The sequence below is a fragment of the Ixodes scapularis genome, unplaced genomic scaffold (genome assembly GCF_016920785.2).
Source record: "Ixodes scapularis isolate PalLabHiFi unplaced genomic scaffold, ASM1692078v2 ptg000005l_1___fragment_3__unscaffolded, whole genome shotgun sequence".
NCBI classification, from domain to species: Eukaryota; Metazoa; Arthropoda; class Arachnida; order Ixodida; family Ixodidae; genus Ixodes; species Ixodes scapularis.
In genome coordinates, this window is record NW_024609887.1 from 317630 (window position 1) to 339587 (window position 21958).

General features: G+C 47.1%; 1 protein-coding gene across 2 annotated transcripts in view; it reads left to right on the forward strand.

Moving 5' to 3' along the window:
• The first annotated feature begins 4618 nt into the window (after window positions 1–4618).
• LOC115321900 overlaps window positions 4619–21958 on the forward strand; it is a 41176-nt gene continuing 23836 nt past the window's right edge. The window contains exons 1-5 of one of the 2 annotated variants that reach the window (XM_040220395.3): window positions 4619–4712; window positions 5352–5542; window positions 10315–10517; window positions 14391–14465; window positions 14559–14639. In XM_040220395.3, coding sequence (XP_040076329.1) covers window positions 10316–10517; window positions 14391–14465; window positions 14559–14639 — 358 coding nt within the window. In that variant the 5' untranslated portion in view covers window positions 4619–4712; window positions 5352–5542; window position 10315. Of the gene's footprint in view, window positions 4713–5351; window positions 5543–9608; window positions 9737–10314; window positions 10518–14390; window positions 14466–14558; window positions 14640–21958 lie in introns of those variants that run through there. The other variant, XM_040220398.3, reaches the window with a different exon arrangement.

The window sequence follows — 21958 nt, forward strand, 5'->3', positions numbered from 1 at the left end:
GATTTGAACGCTTCCCATTTGCAAGCGTCGATTGGCTCACTTTCGGCTAGAACGGTTAGCTCCTTACGAATTTGTTCGCGAAATACTTCATCTTCCAAAATTGTGTTGTTCATCTTCCAAGATTCAATTCCTGAACTACGTGTGGAGCGATCTGTCTGTCTTTTAAACGAGATGGACACTAGCGCATGGTCTGAGAGGTGAGTGGGATTCGCAGTATATTGAATCTTGTCACTGAGGATTTCACCTGAGATGTAAATTCTATCAAGCCGCGCATGAGAAGCACCTTGCCAATGGGTGAATTTGGGATCAAAACATTTTATGTCTTCTGTCGCGTCCTTGAGGTCGAAGTCATGAAGAATGTTTTTCAACTCCACTATGCTTCCATCACTTTTCCATCCAGAAGTTGTGCAATCGTTCCGCGACAGTACGCAATTAAAGTCACCCGCTAAGATAACTTTACTTGGGGTGTCTAAAGTTAAACGTAAGCTTTTGAAAAACGTTAAACGATCCGAAGAGTTGTTTGGTGCGTAGATGGAAACTATTCTGATTAATTCTTCGCCAACCAAAACGTCTATGACGGCTGTGCGACCATCTGCTGCTAGCTCACTGTCAACAAAACTGCAGTGGCGTGAGGCTTTTCGCAGAAAGATAGCGGTCCCAGCACTTAGGCCAGAGGATGGAGCGTGATAACAATAATATGTATCCTGGAAGTAGGTGACAAGATCAATTTCTTGCTCCCTAGTTGAGATTTTGGTTTCCTGTAGACATATTATATCAATTTTGTGTTGATAAAGAATCTCTTTTAGCCATACCTTACGGCGTTGACTTATAAGGCTGGCTACGTTAAAAGTCCCGATTGTAAAAGCACCATAAGGATCGTCGTTCATTGAACGTATTAGGTGATGGAGCAAAGTGAAGCGTCTCTTACTGACTCTTCGGGTCCTCGTGGCCGGACAGGATCGAATCCTGATCGGTGATGGGAGATTTGGGAGATAGAGATTTTGTTCTCCTCTTCCTTCTCCTCTTTGACTCTGCCCGCTCCCATTGAGATGTTGAGGCAGGATCTGTGGTGCACAGAATTTCGTCTCCCTTTCTTTTCCCGAGCATTTCTTTGTCGCTGGTTTCGTCCATTTCGGATGCCTCTTCCTCTGGTTGCATTGACTCTTCAGCTTGGTCTTCAGGAACGAGAGCACTGAAAGAGTTGGTGATACAATATTGCTCACTGTCTCCTTCGTTGCAGAGCATGACGACGCCGACCTGTCTACGCACTTCTCAGTCCGTGAGGCTGCCTCGACGTAGGCTGTCCTGTGAGCGGTGCTGACTTCTGCCGAAACCTCTGTTTGTGCTGTTTCTTCTGCGTCCATCAAGTAGTCTGCAGGAATCTGGAGAGATGCAGTCGTTCGGTTGGCGTACGTTGGGACACAGTCTTCGAGATCATGGCCGAATTTTCGACATGCGCTACACCAGGGAGCACGGCACTGGCCTCGGACGTGTCCGACTTGCCTGCATCGCAGACATTGCGGTGCTCTGCCAGGCACGGAGACAAGGACGGTTGTTCCTAAAATCCTGAGCTGATGCGGCAAGCTGTCCGCAGTCACACCTTCGTTCAATTCAATTGATAGTATTCTTGTGGTCGTCTCCACATCCTCGAAGCCGGAGTAGTGCCACTTGTCTCGAACGATGCTTTTTATTTTTCCAAACGTAGAGAACGCGCTGGCCACGTTTGCATCTGGGACGGTAGTTGGAACCCAGTGCACCTTCATGGACAGCGCAGTCTTGCTCCCGTCTATTATCAAACATGTTTTGTTCTTTACATGGATCTCTCGGAGCTGCAGCAGTCTTTCTTTTTCCTTGGCAGAACGCACTGTGAGCAGCCACACATGATTGTACTGGTAGGCCCCAAGCGAAGCTAGCTCATTTGGGTTGATGATTTTCTTCAAAGCAGGACCGAAATCGTCGATGCGGTATGGCCGGGCTGATGGGTCCCCATGAAGAATCAGTGAATTTTCGAGCAGCTTACCGTTGGGAAGGGGTGGCAGTAAAATCTTGTATTCCGTTGTACTTGGTGCAGAGGGGGCAGAAGCAGAAATAGTTTCAGAATATTCCCGGCTAGGCTTAGCCGTTGAGATTTCCTTTACGGAGCCCATTTCCAACGCGGCCATTCAGCTCGTCGTCTTCTTCGAACTCCTCCTACGCCATGGCACCGCTTAGGAAACTGGTTGTGTCCACTCTTTTTATACGAGAAGAGCGGAGTGCGTATAGCCATTTCCGTCCGAAGCGCACTCCGGGGTGCGCTTCGGACGGAAATGGCTTGAAAAAAAAAAAAAAAACACTTCGGAAGGAAGAAAACAAAACTGTCACCTCCTTCGCAGGTCTTCAGAAGTACAAAACACACAAAGACAGTTTTATCGTGAAGCCCGGGATATGATCATTACAGTAAACGAACAGAATACAGAAGCAGAACGGTAACACTTGGTGTTTCAAACAGGGATCACAATATCTAAGGTCCTTACCAATATCCTACCCGTCTCTTTTTCTTTGTGTAGAATATGAGTGTTCCCCATTTCGGTTCACGCTATTTCTGATTGTGTTGTCCTTTCTTGGGGTGGGCGAAGACTGGAAGGTAGTCAATTGTTCAGCGGTGAAACTGCGGACTTTATATTTACGAACTTGGGTGCCTAAGGATTCTCTCAATGGGCACCAAAGCACGCTTGAACTTTGCAGAGTTTAGTCTAGGTCCGGGTAGAGGACGCCCTACCACTGTTTGGTTTGCTTCACCGCGCACTGTGGAGACCGCTTGAACTGTGCAAGCATTGCTTCTGTGCGCATTGTCAAAACGACGAAGTTTGTAGAAGTTAAAAGCCGTTCTCTTTCCTCTCTCTTCTATCGAATGGCCAAAAGAGATACAATTTTTTTCGAAGCTGATAAGAAGTTCAAAAATTAACTAGTCAAACCTCAAAGTTCCACGTCGAAACTGAGGTTTCGACAAAAGTTCGCCGCATCCTTAGAAGTAGCCCAAAAATAGCCATATAGAACAGTCACCGCAGCCGCCGCAGCTAGAGCACTATATAGCTCCTACGGAGCAGAGTAGCGCAATCCTTTGAACCCCGTGTTTTGCCGACAACATGGCCGACAGAGCGGCTCGGCGCGAGTCACGTGGTACTCGGGGTTCCAGGAGGCGGCCCGCCCTATGGGAGAATACATGGAGATCGACATAACACGGCTGATTAAAAAAGTAATGGCGAGTTCACATTTTTCAAAACTAGCCTGTCGTGAAGTTAGTAAAGCGCTAAACACTTTAGCAAAGTTTTAATAATATCGGACGCGTGTGCAAATTTTGAGAAGGCAATTTCCAAGGCAATGGCGTTTGAAGCAGACGATTTTTGCTCGCAGCGGAGATGGGCTTTTCGGGTTGGCCGGAGCGGGTCACGTGAATGTTGTGACGTCGCCGTGTCGTCTGCTGCATGATGCCGCTCAGGCAATTTTTTAAAAAAAGTTACGTCATTGTATGGCACAAAACTTATCGGATATTATTCTAAAATGTTTTATTATTATGTCAAAAATGATTTCCATTCCGCACATCCCCACAAAACTGAAGAAACAACGATTTTCTCACGTTCTCCCTGCATTTCTGACCGCAGTTGGAACCTCCGGGCGTTCGCCACTAGTCGCCGAGAGACGGCGTTCTAGATTGCGCTACTCTGCTCTATAGCGCTACATTGGTCGGCCATCTTTGTGTGGCGTGTGCTGGCGTGGTGCACCCATAAAGGACTACAACTTCCAGGATGCACCGCGGCCGTCGTGGGATCGGTCCATTGTGACATCTCGATGATAGCGTCACTTGCATCTGTTAGTATGTTTTGCCGATACTTTTTAACCAACCGCCAGGATCGGGCTTTCCGACAGCATGACAAACGTGACGTGGTCGGGTTTCCGCATCGCGAGCAACTTGATACATGGGAACTATAGGACAGTAAACGCGCCAGTAGAAGACGCGTTTCAGGCATCACAGTTCCCACCACGCAAAGGCCTTGTCCTTTGTCCCTCTTGTTCCCCTTCTTTAGGGATTATTTTCGTCATTCTTGTCCAGCTCGCTTGCACCTTTGCATTTAATAGCAATTTAATCGTAAGTCTGAAGAAGAGGTCTCTTAGCGGAACGTCGGCCACATTGTGAGGCTTCCAGGAGACTCATTTAAGTACGCAGAGGTTCGGCCATCAAATTTGAGTCTACAACAAAGGTGTGCTACGAACATAATAACGTATTTCGTGCACCATGCCGTAGAAGGACCAGGCGACAGAGCCCCACAGTGCCATGGCCACAAGTTTATTTTGAGTAAAAAGAACAGGAAGCATCTGTGGGCAGAAAAGCACATACAGGAGAGCGCTCTTTTCATATGCGGGATTACCGCGCATGGGGCAGAAAGAGCAAGGTAATCCCACGAACTACCCGAAGGCGAACGACGTGACGCATTGAGGCAAGTTGCAGCCCAACGAAAAGACATGCAGGATGCGGCCAATGTCCATGTGACCGAGGTGGGCCCATTTATGCTCATTGCTGCCCCTATGTTCGAAGAATTACTCGCTCCATCAGAGGTCACGAGGAGCGGTACGGAAGGGAGCTGATATTTTTGAATGCAACAAGTTACTGAAAATGTCGTAACCCCTGCCCTCGCCCTCCCAGAAGAAGACCGCTTCTTCCTGAAGAAGGAATTGTAAGTACCGTAGCCAAGCCGGATTTCGACACCCAGCCGGCCCCTCCAAAATTTGTTCCCCATAACGCGGATCCCAAAAGGCCCAAAAACTGATTGGCGTTCACTCTGTTAGACATATGCCTAAATGTAGTCCATGCGGCATTGTAAGCGGGTCCCATGTCAACCACCGTTATTAGATCTAATAACGGTGATGTCAACGAGCCCCTCTACCTCGTTGGCCCATATATGTAAAAAAAGTACATTTGGAAGCACGTAATTTTGCGTGATTTAGCGGTCTCGCTTCACAAGAAATACATGTTAAAAATTTCGGTTACTCGTACAACAACTAGCGCACTGCTTGTTTTAGAACTTCCATCTTAAACCGGAGACACGGCAAAATAAAAAAAAAACGGACAACACAACAACAGTTGTTGTGTTGTCCGTTTTTTTTATTTTGCCGTGTCTCCGGTTTAAGATGGAAGTACTTCACCAGCTCGCCTGTGCGTTTACCCTTTCTTCGTTGTTTTAGAATACTAACTAAAGAGTGTAAAATACTGTATAAACAGTTCATAGAGGGCGCGCTAAAACTTTTAGATTACGTTAGGCTTGATGACTTCATAGAACTACGTCTATTCATGCCTTGTTCTTTGCTTCTCCCAGCCACCTTCCCAGTATATCCGGTCACAGAGCATCCGGTCTCGGCCTCGTGGCTCGTTTCATTAGGGCTAGTTTCATTGTGTCGTGTTGTGCTGGAAGCTAGTCGGCCGATCATCGGTGTGCGTTTCCTCTCGACCTGTGACCTGTGTCGAAGTCTTCTGGAACATTTGGCTGCGAAGAGACGGCTTCTTTGCGTAAGTATAATGTCCTCTAATGTCCTAATAGCGGTGTACAACGTTGATATCGGAGATGCTGTTCCGGACACGACGGCGCTCGTCCGATAGGACTTTTGCTTTTAATGGATCATCACCGATTACCAATCTCTAATCTTCGCGTTTGCATTACAACACACTTCTGTTTTCATCAGTGCTGTCCCGGGTGAGATGGACTGCGGCCGAGACATGTTTCGAGGAACAAGTAGTATTGACCTCGAATCGTCGGTCCGAGCAATGGACGGGGTTAGAGGACCGCCCTATTGGAAAAACCAGCATGAAAATCAAACTGGTCAAGCTGGTAATTAAGGTGGTCAAGCTGGTAATCAGGGTGGTCAAACTGGTCAATGTGGTAATTAAACTGGTTTAGCTGGCAATCAAGCTGGTTTAAGCTGGGCAAGCTGGAATTTAAGCTGGTCAGTCTGGTCTAAGTAAAAACCAGCATGGTCTCACTCGAATCTGGTTTTAGATTCAATCTGGTGTAGCTGGGAGCCAGTCTGGTCTTAACTGGTCAAACTGGTTTTCCATGGAGCCAATGTGGTCAAGCTGGGAGACGAGCTGGTCATGCTGGGAGACAAGCTGGTGAATCTGGTCGAAATAATAATCGTGGTGGTCAAGCTGGTCATGCTGGGAGCGCGCACGCCAAGGTCGGCTAGAGATAGCCGAACTGGCATTGCTGGGAGCGCGCGCGACAAGGTCGGCTGCTGGAACGAGGCCACGTCCTGTTCTTTGTCCTCTCGTTTTTGGTAGACCACCGGGCGCGTCAGGCGCGCTGCAAGCTACCTTTGTGTGCGAGAAAAGAGAGAGAGAGAGAGAGAGTGGTAGAAACGGAGAATCGAAGACGCGTTTGGATAGCTTGGGCAGAGGGCAGATCGAAGGGACGGCTGTGTGCGCGTTGTTTGGAGACTAGTTGAACGACGGTGCAAGCGAAGCGGGTTTTGAGAAGACAGCGAGCGGCAGTCCGTTCAGTGCGGGAAGATGTCAGACGTCCCGACTGCGGCGTCGCTTCGTGTCTTCGAACGTGTGTGTGCCCAAGAATGACGGCGGTGCCGAGGAGTATCGCCAATGCCATCCAAGCCACACGGATTTCCTCGCCTCTGCCGACCACGCAAGTTGCCGCTTCGCCCCCATCGCTGGCGGGACCCAGGTTCGCTTCTCTCGTCCGTGTAGTATTTTCGTCTGCTATTGCCTGTTTTTGGCCTGTGTCTAGTATTTTTTTCGTGTTGATCGAGAGATAAGCAATCTGGTTTTATTAACATTGTAGACAATTTGCACCGAGAATCTGTGCGTCGGTTAGTACTGTGTCAGCGCCGAGGATGTGTAGCATTTGAGTTCATGTGAGGCTGCCGCAAGTACGAAAATAATAAATTGGATGCCGAGTTGGCTTTTCTGACGAGCTTGGCTTTTTTATTCTGTGTATTAATTTAAACAGGTTAAACTGGTTGGGAAGTTCACCAGCATGACCAGTTTAACAGCATGACCAGCATGCCAAACTGGGCATGCTGGGGCAATAACCCAGCTTGAAGCTGGGACCAGATCAACCATCATGACCAGTATGACCAGATCAACCAGCATGACCAGCATGCCAAGCTGGGCATGCTGGGGCAATAACCCAGCTTGAAGCTGGGACCAGCTTAAGCTGGTTTTTTCAATAGGGCGGTTTTGTTCGATTTGGTTCAACTAATTCTAGCAGGTACAAAACGAGCTTCCTTTAGGAACCTTGACGGGCTCCGGTTAGTTCATATCGGAGAACCCCCCCCCCCCCTAGCCCCTAGCCCCTAGCCCCGCGGCATCTCCAGTAATCTCGGGGGCGGCCTGGCAACCAGCGTGGAGGCGGTGGATGTCGGATTTGTAGCGTCTGCTTATCATTCTTTTGCCTTGTATTGCCTCAGCCACTACGGATACAGCTTGAAATGTGGAATTTCAGAACTAAAGCACTTCTTTGCGGTGCACATACATTGTTGGTAAATCTCCAGGAGGCTAAGCTAAAACACGGGCCGGCTCACTCGAAGCAGCGTCTCATTAAATACTGTTAAGAAAGCGCTGTCAAAGGTAGCGCTCAAAAAATAAATCGCGCATCACGCGCTCCAACCTTGACAGTGCTTTTTTAAGTCTGTCTCAGCTGAGACTGTATTCGATCAAGTCGGCCCTGGGCAGCGGTCTTTCCGCGCGCTTTAGTTTACTCTATCAAGCTGTTTCCACAACAAAGGAGGACCTTTATTCTGCGAAAGCACACTGGAGCAGCAGACATTGTCATTATGATGCCTTCGACAACGAGAACTGACTTAAGCGCTGTGAGGCGTCCGGCCGAAAATTCGGAAGATCCAACAGGAATGAAAACGCACTCGTGGGGTATCAATCAACTTACCTTGCGGAGGCGGCTTCATTTTGTCACCACGAGTAAGGCCTAGTTCCACTTGTCTCGAAGTGCTTTAATTCACGTGTTTTATTTACATGACAAACGCTCCGAAAAATAAAACGATATATGCGACACAACAGTGCCTCGACCCATCGGTTGCGACACACGACGTCTATCGGGAAATGGGAGCATATTCGGAAGCGACATATATCAACTTTGAAGTTTCATCAGCAAAGGGTGTACGCACTCACCGAGGAAACGAAACACCAGTGGGCGAATGTCTGCTCGGACCGATTATTGCAATTTCCTACACTACACACTCCGGTCGTGGTTAGGAAATTCCAGAGACAATGCGTCCACAAAATCAAGCGCGACCGCCGCGATCGCGAACACTCTGCCAGGTTATTCTTCGATAGAGACTACACCTTTAATGTCGTTCTCCGTCGTCAAAACTGTTGCTCAAGCGGTGTTCTGCGTTATCACGCGGATTTCACGCTTTGGTGGTTCGCAGACTCTGCATGTCGACGATCTCGGGCATCGCCGCGCATCTCCTCCGTCGGTTTCGTCCGTCATGCTTAAAGCAGCTTAAAGTTAAACGCCAAAACAACAGGGACATGAGGATAGATGCAAACGGGACGAGGCGCCTCGTCCTGTCTGCATCTATCCTTGTACCCCTGTTGTTTTGGCACAAACAACCAACTAGCCTAACTCGCCGTCTAAATTCCGCCAATCAGTTCGTAAATTCTACCGAACGAGGTATAATTTTATAGTATACCGCCAACCGCACCACTTCCGGGCCGACTTTTTTTTATGACTAGGCTTCAAAAAAATCACGTGGTGCCATCCCCCTGCGAATATCGGTACGCCCGACGAAGGAATACCAAGTGTGGTACGAGGTGTTTTGACGCGAACTATTCGCGTAGTGCATGCGAGCAGAAATCGTTGTTAACTCCGGAGGTTGTTTCGTTCCACTGATCGGTTTTTACTCATAAATAGCGCTTCCTTGCCTAGCCCAACGAGGTGAGGGGCTTAAAGTGCTTAACCGGAAGTCCAAAAATGACCCCCCCGTAGGCGCTACCACCTTGACCATGTCCGCCGCCAGTCACGTGACTTTTTAGCAAAAGTGACGATACAGAAAGAATATCTGCTGTCCGAGTTACCCAAAGCGTCGGTTTTAGGCAAAGAAAGGTTTACTAGGGGGCTACTGAGGAACAGACGCCTAAATCACTTAATCAAAAGTGACTACAGCACCCTCTACTTTGAAGGCAGTACATCGTTATTTAACTTTCGGCGAATCGACTTGGGCACTTTCGCCTCAATTTCTTTCAGCTGAAGTTCTCCTTGCTAAAAAAGACGCTTTGAATAGTTCAAAGCGCAGCAGTCTCGTGCGTCTTCGTCTTTTTAGCAGAAAAAGTCACTTGACTGACGATGGAAATGGCCAAGATGGCAGCGCCCGAGGGGGGGTCATTTCTGGGTGCGCAATGCAATGCCTGTTGAGCTCTCTAAGCCCCTCTACCTCGTTGGCCTAGCCCTTAATTGAAAGACTACAGCCGATTGCAAGCTTCCATTTACAAATTTGGTACTGGAAGTGCTTATATACGTCCGGCGCGATGGCCGCGCCGTCTTCCGCATAGTTTCGAATTTGAATCAGCAGTGTTCGCCACGGCGTCTGGCGAGGCTTTCGGAACTGAACCGCCGTGGGATTGCAATATTCGGCGTCCATAGTTGCCCGCCGACCGTCGACACTGCAATTGCTTACAGCACGGTTATACGCTCACAACTTGCCTACGGTGAAACAAAAGCGGTGGCTCGGACAAGTAGGTAATGGCGCTGAACCCCGAATGCCGCGGTAGTGTGATGGGCATACAGTGGTCGCCCTCTCGCTATCGCAGGTCGAGCTTGGGGCCCCGATGCCAGCATAGGCTAAACTGACTGCAGCAGCATTCAGTCTGCTGCGCGTATACCCACCTCACCGAGGCCCCCCCCCCCCCCCCCCCCCCCTACCCCCCGTCTCAGTAGGGAAAACTCACTATCGCACTAGTCTTGCACTAGTCGCTAGTGCAGTCGTTCCAACTTGCATCTCCTGTTACTCCGAGAGAGTTAAGATATGATAGAAAGGTTCCATAGATTTCACGGAAAGTGCTGCATCAGCTAAAACAATTGCTCACACAGCCTAGAAAGAAAAGGATAGCTAGTTGTGTTCTTACTCTTCGATCCACAGTTTGCGTGAAAGAAAACATTGAGACACGTTCTGTAATTTGGAAACTTCCATGAAGATTTTGGACACTGAGAGTGCTTCTGTTAGTAATAATATGTGTCACCAATATTTTTTCCCATTTTCTGTGATACTAATGGTTAGAGCTTGAACAAAATGACGATTTTGTTGTCCCTGCAGAATGGCAAAGCAGTATGCGGTGGTGAATTTCACCGAGGAAGACCATGTGTCCGCTGTGCCAATTTCTTGGTTGGTGGTTGACGAGTGGAGTTGCCTGTGGCCAAAAGATTTCGCCGGATCCCGCCTCCTGGATGCAATTAGGGACAAGATTGATCCTGGCGCAAACTGGAATCGATACCCGGTTAGGGTACTGACACGATGCAGTAAGCTTGCGCTCTCCTTCTCTGTATGCACTTCTGACTGAAACACTGAGAAAACAGAAAACACTTGGAAAAAAATATTGTGGAAGAGACCATAAGAATGGAAAGCATGACCTCTTTAGTGAGAGATTTATGCGAGTTCAATTTCTGTTGTCCGGTTGTAAAGCTGGGTGGCACCTTTGCCTGACAATTTTGATATTTGCATATATGAAACCTTTCTTCTACTTTCTCCTGTTTGTAATGAAGCCCATAGTAGTTCTTTCTGTTTTTTAATTGGAATAAAGTATTCCTAATAGCTTGACACGTTCCATAAATGTTCATTGTTACGTAGGTCTACTAATCAGATTACAGTTCAAAATGATTAATATTAGAAGTTTTTGCTCCACATAACAGTGCAGCATATTGTGTCAGTCTGTTTGCAGGGGTGGAACGGCTGCGCCATTTGCGCCATTTTGCGCCAGACGCATTTGTCTGCGCCATCCTGCGCCATGTTTCGGAAACTGCGCCACAGTCAATACCTCGCGCCATTATGCACCAAATTGGAAAGCGTGCGCCAAAAAAATTGTATTTTGTCTTGGTTTCGGTTTCTATCGACTCGATTGGCAACAATGATCGCGTTTAGCGTGGTCGGCCTTGCAATCCTTTTTTTCTCTTTATTCTCCCTGTGTATCCCGAGTAGGAAGTGTGCGAAAAAAACTCGGGGTTCGGATTCCAAGCGCTACACCACCTGCCTCTGGATTGTTATTCTTCAACCATAAGCGGTTAAACAAGTCGGTCGAGGTAAGGTCGAGTCGTTAAGCGTCAGATTGCCTGAGGCTCCGAAGCCCGGGATCCGGACGTCAGTCAGTTGAAAACAAAAGAGCAAAAGATTCCTTTGAGCACTTCATCGTTAGAAGTTGGAACCGCATTCCTGCAAGATAAATCGTGATTTGATAGATCTGAAACGCAGTCCGATCCGAAACCTTGCCGGCCAGCAGCTCTCGCGCGAGCGGTAGATCTGCTCGGCATACGTTAACCTTGCTCCTGCTTATCGCTTCGAATACGATAACTCCGTTAATCGTAGTCTGCTGCTTCGATATTGAGTTGAACAATAGGATAAACTCGAATTTTGTTGCGATATTGAGTTGCGCAATATGAGAAACTCGAAATTTGTTTCCCTGTTCTTCCGCGCAACTGCACGTTCGTTGCTTACGCACGTCACGTGGTTCGCACATAAAATCACTCTGTCGAGGACGTGCGGACTGTGCGATAAGCGGTGCTGGTTTGCATTTTGAGCAGCTGAAAGCCACTCAGAAATTACCAAGGCTCACAAAGTTCCAAGTTTTCGCATCTGTTACACTGTTATCCCATCTGCCTAGGTCCCTAACCGCTCATGTTTATCTGGGCTGCTAAGCACAACTGAAATTGCCCCCGTGCTTGTCTAAGACAGAAGCTGGAGTGCAATGAAAACTGATCTGAGCTGCTCCTAGCCTGCTCCAGAGTGTAGTTTTAGCTGCTCCCAACTTGCTCCAAAACAGCTGTTTTAGCTGCTCCCGTGGCTGCTCCCAAGCACATTTCATGAGTTCCACCCCTGGTTTGGCTTAGCACGCTAGCCTAATATTCATTCTGAGAAAGAAGAAACATGAGGCATACCTTACTTAGCATCGTCTGTTTCATGTAAAAAAGCTAATGTCATTGTCATGTAGCTTTAGTTCCTTTTGCAATTAGCACCTGTTTACAAGAGGTTACAAATTTATATTAACATGAGCTAGCTGAAACTTAAGGATCATGCGAAATGTTGGAGACATAGTTGTACAACTAATTTTTGTTTTAGGTGTATGGTCTAATTCATGCCTAAAGGGAACAGCACGTCTGTGGCTCGTGGTATGCGCAGCGCTGCCTGCGGGAGGCAGGGAAGTTTTGGCACAGGCACAGACAATGCGCAGAGGTGCTGGTGTCTCTGTATCATTTCCCACTGCACTGCGCACTGCTGCGACGGTTATGACTGATGTTGCTGCCAAAGGGGAGAGAGGGACACCGTAAAACAGTGTTTAAGGCCTTCTTCCTTCTCTCTTTTTTCGGAAAAGGACACTTGAAAAATTTTTAACCTTCAGGAACCCGCAGGGCAAGCAGCACTCTGTGTCATGGCAGGCATTGCGATGCCAGAAGTGCTCCCCCGCATTGCCTGTGCCTGTGCTGAAGGTTGGCTGGCTCCCATTGGTGGCGCTCTGCAAAGAGCGCGCCACTGGCACATTGTTCCCTTTAAGCCTGAAGCAGACTGTACTATCTTGATTCGAGTCAGCGGGAACACGGGAGTGCGTGGCATGATACTACCAGATCAGCCTAGCGGCGCGGAGCGGAAGTTTCAGTGCACGCGCATCGCGCCCGCTGAGGCAATATGGTCTCATCGTGCGCATCGCATCATTGGAGCGCTCGTGCGTCGTCTGCTACGCACAGTGCGTGCTACGCGCGTTGTCTGCTGTGGGTAGCGTGTCGTGTGAAGGCATTGGAGATAACTGCGTGTAGTTGAAATTGTCAGCCCATAACCATGCGATAAGCTTGCAAATATTTTGATGCGTAATACAGTGTCACACCCTTTTTAGTTTTCTCAACATTATTGAGAACATGTGGGCCGAATGAGGGCGGCCTAGGCCACGGGTTTCTATTTATTCGGCCATGGAAGACTAGCTTTGGAACACATTCCTAGCAGAATGGGAACGCTTGAGAGTGGACGCGTTTTTGGGTCTAGTCTCTAAGACTGCCTGCCATCAAAGATGGCAGCTGTTGTCCACAAAATGGAAATAGAAGCAGTTCATGAGGCTGCTTCAATTGATGTGAGCTTTTTCAACGGCAGGTAGCAGCTTATAAATGTTAAGATTAAGTTTTGATTGAGCAATAAAGCTTGCTGCTGCTGACCTCTGACAGGCACACTCCTGACGGAACCTCGTCATTACTGCAATCGGCTGCAGCAAGCACTTCTGTCGTCTTATGGGCAAATAACTAAGGCGTCTGAACTCAACAGTCAGCGGCGCAGATCGAACTATAATGGACCAAAAAGGCAATAACGGTAAGGAAAACAACAACGCGGAGCTATGAGCGTTGTTACCAAAGTCAGGGTTACATTAATAGGCAGACACACTAGCCGACAATTAGTCTACGATCCCGGCCCTCGTCACAGAGATTTCACAGGAAGCGGGTTCAGCAAATCTGGCGTGATTGATATAAGAAAAACCCACAATTTTTATTTGTTTTAACAAATATTTAGGAACAGATGAGCACATTGGCGGAGCTTGTAATGTAGGGTTCGCCACCTGTTGGATAGACTGAATTTCTTGCTATCACCAGTAGCGTGCGCGTAGCGGGCGACACGTGTGTCAGACGACACACATAGCAGACTACGCGCGTAGCAGACGACAGACGAGCGCCGCGATGACATGATGCGCGCGATGAGGAGGTAATCTCACCGCCCGCGTAACACGCATGCCCAGCAGTTGCGCGCTTGACCGGTAGAGCGCTCTGATAGGGTACGATGCCATGCGCTCCCGTGTTCCCGCTAACTCGGATCAAGATAGTACATAGTTTTTTCTTCCCCTCCAAAAATGTAATTCTTTGCCTTAAATTTTTGTGGAATAACTATAACAAGAATGCTAGATATAAATTTACAAAATGAGTGCATGAGCTTCCATTGCATTGTTGTGAATAAGCTGAAAATTTGTAAAAGCTTGATTTTAGTTCTGCGGAACAAGAGTTCTCACAATCAAATATTTCTATGAATGAGCTTGGGGAAAACATGTGCTAATTTGCTTAATCGCTAACAATACAGGCCTTTTCTGTAGGGCATGCCTTTATTGTGTTCTAAAAGTATTTCTGGTGAGGTTCTTTGAATTCATTTACTAGAAACCTACAAGAAGGCCCTCAAGAAATCTCGGCTAGCCGAAGAAACATCAACACTTGAAACGTCGGAGTTTTCAGGTGTGTATTAATTTGCAAATGTCTTGGAAAATTGTTTTGAAGCAGAGAAACATATATTTAATGCAAGGGCATCTTTGCTTGTTGAAATTCCAGCCCCGGAGGCCGAAACTCCTGAGGATGTCTTCACAACCTATGACGATGCGCCATCGCACCGTCTGGCCTTGCCCTCTCCACGTAAGTTGAATAAATATTGGTAATGTAGGCACATACACTAACTTCGGTCTCCTTTAAGGTATCTAAACTTATCTAAACATCATTGCATTTCTGAGCTAGCCTTGTAGACAGCCAGCCATATGGCTAGGAATTGCTGGAATAAAGCAAGCCAGCCAGTGAGGGTCTTAATGCATTGACTTCAGATGCAGTTAAACACTTGAGCTGTGGTTGACGTGGGTGACTTGTTGCAAACTGCAAGCCAATGTTAAAGTGCAGCAAATTTCATGGCTCACCAACATCTAAGGCTCTTATGTGCAAGACATAATTCTTATATGTGCCATGCAGGTGCTGTGGAATTACTTATTAAACGCTATGATATAACTGAAAGCAATTTGCAGTTGAAAACTTGCTTAGGGTGAATTTCTGCATATGTATATATGCTTCAGGAAATAGAAAAATTTAAAACCATTTGAAATGTGGGCATATGCACAGGTGTGTGATATATTTGGTAGATTACATGTCACCATAGAAATATTAGTTTCATTTCATGTGCATATGTTTTTATCTATTGCTTCACATTCTCATGCTTCTCTGTGGATCTCGTCTTTCGGTTACAAATAAGGCAGTCACCGGGTTTAGTTGCAACGGTTTGGTGACTTTGCCTTCAGGCCTCACCCCGAGCCACTTGTTTCAGCCAAGTCTGAAACAAAGACTAACTAGACCTGCTGTTGGACTAGCTGGTTAGAGTCACCTGAACAGATCACAGCACTAGAAAGGACAGATACAGAGACACACCACAACAGGATGAGTGCTACACAGTCATCTGGTTTATTTGCCATGAGAATTCGGCAAACAGTGTAAGCAGTGTAAGTGCAACATGCAACAAGAGAAATACAGAATCATACGTCAGAGTGCCAACAACATAGACAAAAGAATAGAAGGAGGCCATCCCAATTTGACATGAGTCAATGAAAAAGGCTCCACCATGTGGCATACATTTACTTCTTATATAATCTGCTTCCAAAAGTTTGTGTCGTGGTACCTTTGCTTGTTCCAAGGATCCTAACCTTCTGTTGGAGTGGCTCATGTGTGCAAGTGAGACAGTAAAAAGGCAGGTGCGTGCTTTTATTTGTAATAGATGGCTTAGGTCTCCACGCTCATTGACATGATGGCCTGTATGACCCTTACAGGCCTCCCCCCAAAGAGGGCCTGGCATATTTTTTCTGGCAGCCAGAGCTCCTGTCAGAGGCACGATGTGTAGAGGAACAGATGCCCGCAAGTTTTCGTAGCACAGAAAGCTCCTTGAGCACCCTATACCTTCTTAACGTTGTGCACACCCTCGTGAAAGCACGGCACAGCTTCGGGCATCTGTCTCTTATGTTCAGTGTTAATTCAACCTCTTGAAGTGCCCTTAGATTTTTTTAATTTTTAGAGATGCCATTGTGTCAATGTGCGAGGAAACCTAAGCTGTCTATTACAAATAAAGGAAGCACGCACATATCTTTTTACTTTCTCACTTGTGCATGTGAGCCGCTCCTACACAAGCTCAGAATCTTTGGCACAAGCAAAGGTACCATGACACAAACTTTTGGAAGCACATTATATAAAAAGTAAAGATACTGCATGTGCTAGTGGCTATTCCATTGTCTCGTATCAAAATGAGGTAGCCTTCTTTGATTCTTTTGTTTACAGTGTTGGCACTCAAACATACAGGTATGTATTTTTCTTGTTGCATATTTGCTGTGCTTATGCCGGTCCTCATTATTTGTTTAAGATCGAAAACTGCGCAAAAAAGACGGGACACAAGAAAGGAACGAGCAACACAACACAGGTGCAGACTTACAACTGAATTTTTAATCTTTCACTTCCTTTAACGAAGGAATGCAATGTGCACGTGGGCCGCTGAGATGCGCTATCACTGGCTCGAATGGGCACGCTGAGGGCAGAAAACCTAAGGACGGTGGCAAGCGCAAGCGGGATAGGGATAGCGAGGAAACTGAGGACGATGGCGAGCGAGCGACTCGTCGAAGCCCTACAAGAAGGCCTGTGTGGTGTGAATGGTGGATTCGCCGTAGATATTGAGAGCTGTTTTATTTGATACCCCATGATGAACTCTTTGTCGCGGTGAGGAACTGCATCGAAACCTCCGGAACGGTTCAGTTCCAGAATGCCTGTGGTGTGTCAGTAGATGGATTCTTAGAACTTTTGTCTATTTATCTAACATCCACCATTGTGGGCTTCGAAGTAAAGTTTGTAGTTCAGAGGCAAGGCATCTGCATAGGTTTGAGTGTGGCACCAGTGTTATGCAAAATCTTTTTGGCTGCTTTTGACCGTTTGTTAGTGCAAGCACTCGCTGACGACAAACGGGTCCGAGTCTTCAGATATGTGGATGACTTTTTAGTCCTTTTAATTAAAAGTTAACTCCTGGCGTTCTTCTTGAAGATGCCACCAACGGGATTTTAGAAACTTCGTGCCACCTCCACAACCTTAACATTTACAACCGAGCTTCCACTGCGGGAATCTTTGTAATTCCTTGACATAACATTGTCATTCCAGCTAGACCACCTCTGCTGGGAGTACGCACCCCGCTCAAAAAAAGCCCTCCTGCCTTTTGATTCAAGCCATCCCTTAGCGAAAACTAGGTTACTTTAAGTATACTTTACGGTCTTTTAAGATACTCATTCTCAAGAAGTATGCTAAAATTGTCCTTAAAGGATGCTAGCCAGAAGTAGGCTTGTACTATTAGTGTCCTTTCTTAGTATGCTTGAAGTAAGTACTGTAATAGTATACTTTTAGTAAACTAGCTAAGACCTAAGTAGCTTCTAAGTTCATGCGAAGCGTCTTACTAGTAGCCTGCCCTGGGTATCTTTTAGTGCACTAGAAGAACGTTATGGAAGTAAACTGGAAAGATCTTGTAAGTATTCGTGCAGTGACTTATCAGTTGCCTCTCTAAGGTTTCTTTTAGTGAACGAAAAGTTTACTATGGAAGTGCGCTGAAAGGATAATCGGAGCATGCACCGAGTATGCTTAGCTGCGCTCACCATGAAATGAGGACAACATTGGGCTTCGTCGCTGTGTCTGTGTCTCTGTGTCATGAAATGGCGTCAGCAGCTCGCGTTGTTTCGAGCGCTGTGGCGTTTCAGTGCTGTACGTGAGCCCCCCGATCAAGTTCTCAGCGTTCCGGTGGCAGGCGGGACCGACTACGTCTGCGATTGCACCGTCCCAGAATGAGTGTAGTGACCATTATAAGTTGTGCACACGCTGTGGACGCGTAGCTTCCCGGCGTGGCGATCAAGAAATGAGCCGCCTGGAAACGACAACAATAGTTGCGTTGACGCAGTGGTTACCCCTCACAAGAGCGCAAGAAAAACTGTGAAAGGTACGTTCAGTTGATATCTTCAGGAATATGAAAGGTAGCCGCTGCAGTCTCAGCGTAGTTGTTGTCGTTTCCAGTCCGTTCTGGTTACACGGACGCGGTGAGCAGCCTGCAACAGCGAGTGAGATATGCTATTACCGTTTGATCCACCAGCTTCGGGAGGCTGATATCACATCGCAACCCGCAAAAGTCAGGAGCTTGGCGGATGAATCCGAACACCGCGTACAAAGAAAGTGATTGCTTGGTGACAATCAACAAATATGCGAGCATGACCGACTACGTCTGTGATTCCATCGTTTAATCATCAGTGCTACGTGTTATTTGCCCCACCAACATCGACGAGCAATCTTCTGTCGTCGATAGTTCTCAGTCGGATTATAAAGCAGTGCAGTTTGTGTAGTGGTGCACCGGGTCGCGAAATCGATGCTCCTGAGTTTCGTCGACGCAGAAAAAACAAGCGTCATCGTGTCTGCGTCTGAGAGCTCCGCGTGGTTTCATTGCAGTGTTAAAATTCGAATGATTTGGGGTCTGTTTCTGTCGTGACACGTTTGAGTTCTTGGTATTTCTATCAGTCATGAGCGTGACCGACCACGTTTGCAAATTCGTCGCTTTTTAGACTTAAGCTAGGTGGCGCAAGCTACCGCCCGTTACAAAGTGCGTTGCAAGGTGCCGCAGTAGTATCCATACCCATACAATCATCCAGATGGTGCCGGATTGATCAGCCGTCAGTTTTGTTGTCTTTAAATAAACCAGTTTTTTTTATGAACGTTCGATGATGTTACTTCGAAAACTTTAGCATTCAGAAGTGGGATTACCGCTGAGCCTTCCCGGAACTGGTGGCTGCGACAGCCACGTTCACGCCGACGAACGTGAGTCTTCTTCGCGGGCGGTGGTGCGCGTCCATTGTTTCCGCCACCGAGGAGAGGCCGTTCAGTGTTCCCGTTGACTCGACGAGAAAGCACAGCCATGGCCGCGGACCGTGAGCTCGTACGGACCCTAGCGTCGCAACCGGGCTTCGCATCGGTGACCGCGATGCCAGACTTGACGGCGTCCATTCCCGCCTTCTCTGACTCGTCGTCGGCAGCGAGCGCCATGAAGTGCGCGGGACTGGGAGGCGCATATCAACACGGTGGCGGCGCAGCGCAGTCCGGGTGGAGCGATGAAATAACGCTCGCTGTTGCTTCATCGAAGGTGAGCGGGACGGCTTGAGTGGCATCCAACGACCGGGAAGCGACTGGAAACTTGGTCGAAATGGGCTGAAGAACTACAGGTGGTGTTCCCCGATGATGACGATTCGCGCTCTACGAGATGATGCTCCGGCGGACACAGACCGGGTGAGTCCGTCGCTGATTATTTTTTCGACAAGAGCTTCTTCTGCTCGAAGTGTGACGTCAAGGAAATGAGTTTACAATGGCGCAGCTTATAATTGCGGAACTTCGGAACATGAACCACGCTGTGATCCTGCGGTTTCAACAGCGACCTTCGCAACGTCTTTCGAAATTTTGCAAAAACTTGCTGATTTTTTTTCTTGAAATCACTCGTTGCAGAACAAGCAGCCCACAAGAAAAAAAAAAAGACACTGTGGAGGACAAGCTTCTCAAAAAGCTTCGCCAGGAGCTGAGAGGTCACAGGGTATGTATAACAACATTTTTGTTAGAAAGTGTTAGCTTTATGGAGAGCACATCAGATTTATATAATGTTGCCATTTTGGTGCATGGTTAGATATATTATAATCAATGTCATTATTTTTTTTCAAGTGTACTTATCAATTATTCATTCATGCAAACTGCAAGCTGTTCAGAATGCTGAAGTAATTGGAGACTAGATATACTGTTTCAGTAACCTTTGCACTGTGAGGGCAGATGACATATGATGTTATTTTCCTCAGCATTAGAAAAAGTTGGTGGGCAACGGGAATGCAACTTTGCGGGTCAGTCAGAGGTCACTTCTGGGAAGCAGTTGCTTAGGACTTCCAATGTTATACTTTGTTGTACAACTCTGATAATCTATCATTACTGCTTATATTTTCTGTTTATAGCTCCGTGCATCTTCTGGGGATCCTGAGGACGTTGCATCACAAGCTCGAGGACCTGTCTTCGCTGTACCTGCCCTGGCCTGTGCTGAAGAGGCCTCTGCTAGGTCCAAGGAGGCCCGGATAAAGGAGGGCGAGACCTGGGCCAACAATGTCGAGACCAGGGCCAGTGAGCCTCAGACCGGGGCCGAAGCCAGGGCTAATAAGGTCAAAGCCTGGGCCAACGAGGCCGAAACCAGGGCAGGGCCACCGAGGCTGAAGCCAGCATGGAGCAGGTTGAGACCAGGACCGACCTGACTGGGGGACGCTGAGGCTAGGGCGGCCGAGGCCAGAGCACAGGAGGTCGAGGTTGTAACGTAGCGTCCTCTGCATCCGGATATAAGGTGAAACAGTATAACCTATTTGTCCAGGCCTAACTGCTCGATGTCGCAAATTTGCAACCTAAAAGATTTTTTGCTTAGAAGTTCATTTACACCAAAAATAACTTTAGTGATCGATTACATATACACATTTGCAGGTACGTCCCCTGGGCGCCGCCATCTTCCTAGCTGGAGAGCGCGTGAGCTGCGCCATAACCTAATTACGATGCCTTGAGAAGAAGACGTAGTCAGATTATGACGCGGCCCACAGTGTACCTAAGTACCCCCCAGTAAGCAAGATGGCGGCGCCCATAGGCCATACTTATAAAGATGTATACAAAGCAAAAAAATAATGTTTAAAACATTTTTCTTATCTACACTTTGCTTTAATTCCCTGCGTTAAATGGTCAACAAGCTTCTTCATATCCCAAAATGAGTACTACTGCTGCTAGCATTCTTTGTGATTCCGTAACTTTTTTAGTTAAACTGAATGCTGATACAGGAGAGACTTTTTCAAAATCAGGGTAGGCAATATCTGTGATGGTAAAGCACTGAATCGTGATGAGAAAGCTGACCCTGCTTGGGTTTGGAGTTTGACTGTCTCTATGTTTTCACACAGTGTCAATTTTCATGCCTCAATTTGCTGTTCTCCTTACAGGAATAGCTTGTGCATTTCTCTTTAAAGTTGCAGCTGTACATAGGTAAAATGGGGCCACTCATAGTATGATATAGAGTGGCAGCAGCATTCTTACTCGATTTGGGAGCGGTTTGTGAAGCGGCGTGTTGACAGTGAGTGCCCGTGTCGAAAGCAGTGAAATATGCTCAAAAATACTGAATGTGCACTAGGAGAGAAATTTTGAAAATAAATGTGACAGCCACTGAACTGAGCTGACTAAGATCAGGGAATGAGATTTGAGGGGTATTGGGGTGGCGAAGCAGTCTGAAGGGAGAGCAATATTTCTAGTGCAAGTTAAAGGGCTCGGATAATTTCACGAATGGTTTCTTTATGGTGAGTATACACATGTCCAGCATGGAATTTCAGGCTTGGATTTCACAGCTTCATGCTTTCCCACCATTCATATTAAAAGTTTGAAGTCTAGGAGCAAGTTTGGTGCAGTGTTTGCTTTAATCGTGTGCACTTTTAATTTTCCTTAATGTTAAACCAGGTGTCACATGTGTGTAACTTCAAAGCGCCTGTGATTTCAGTGTTGACTGTTGAACCAGTAATTTTCTTATAATTTGATGCTTCCTACCGGCAGGTGTGCCACCCCTTGCTGCGGCTATGGAGACTCGTGGAGTGGCAGGCCCTGTGGTTCAAGAGGATATTGTGTAGAATATGGTATGTAACAATTTTTTTTCTTCACATCGCAGTTAAAGGTGTGAATCTTTTATCTTGTCTTTTTCCTAACCGTAATGGCTCATTCACACGAAATTTTGACGCTGGGCGTCAAAATTTGATCAGATTATTTTGATGCTGGGTGTCAGAACTCTGTGGAATATCCTGTGGCAAGCGGATCGATCAAAGACCTTTTTTTTCTTTTTTGCTGGAGAAAACTTTTTAATTAGAACAAAA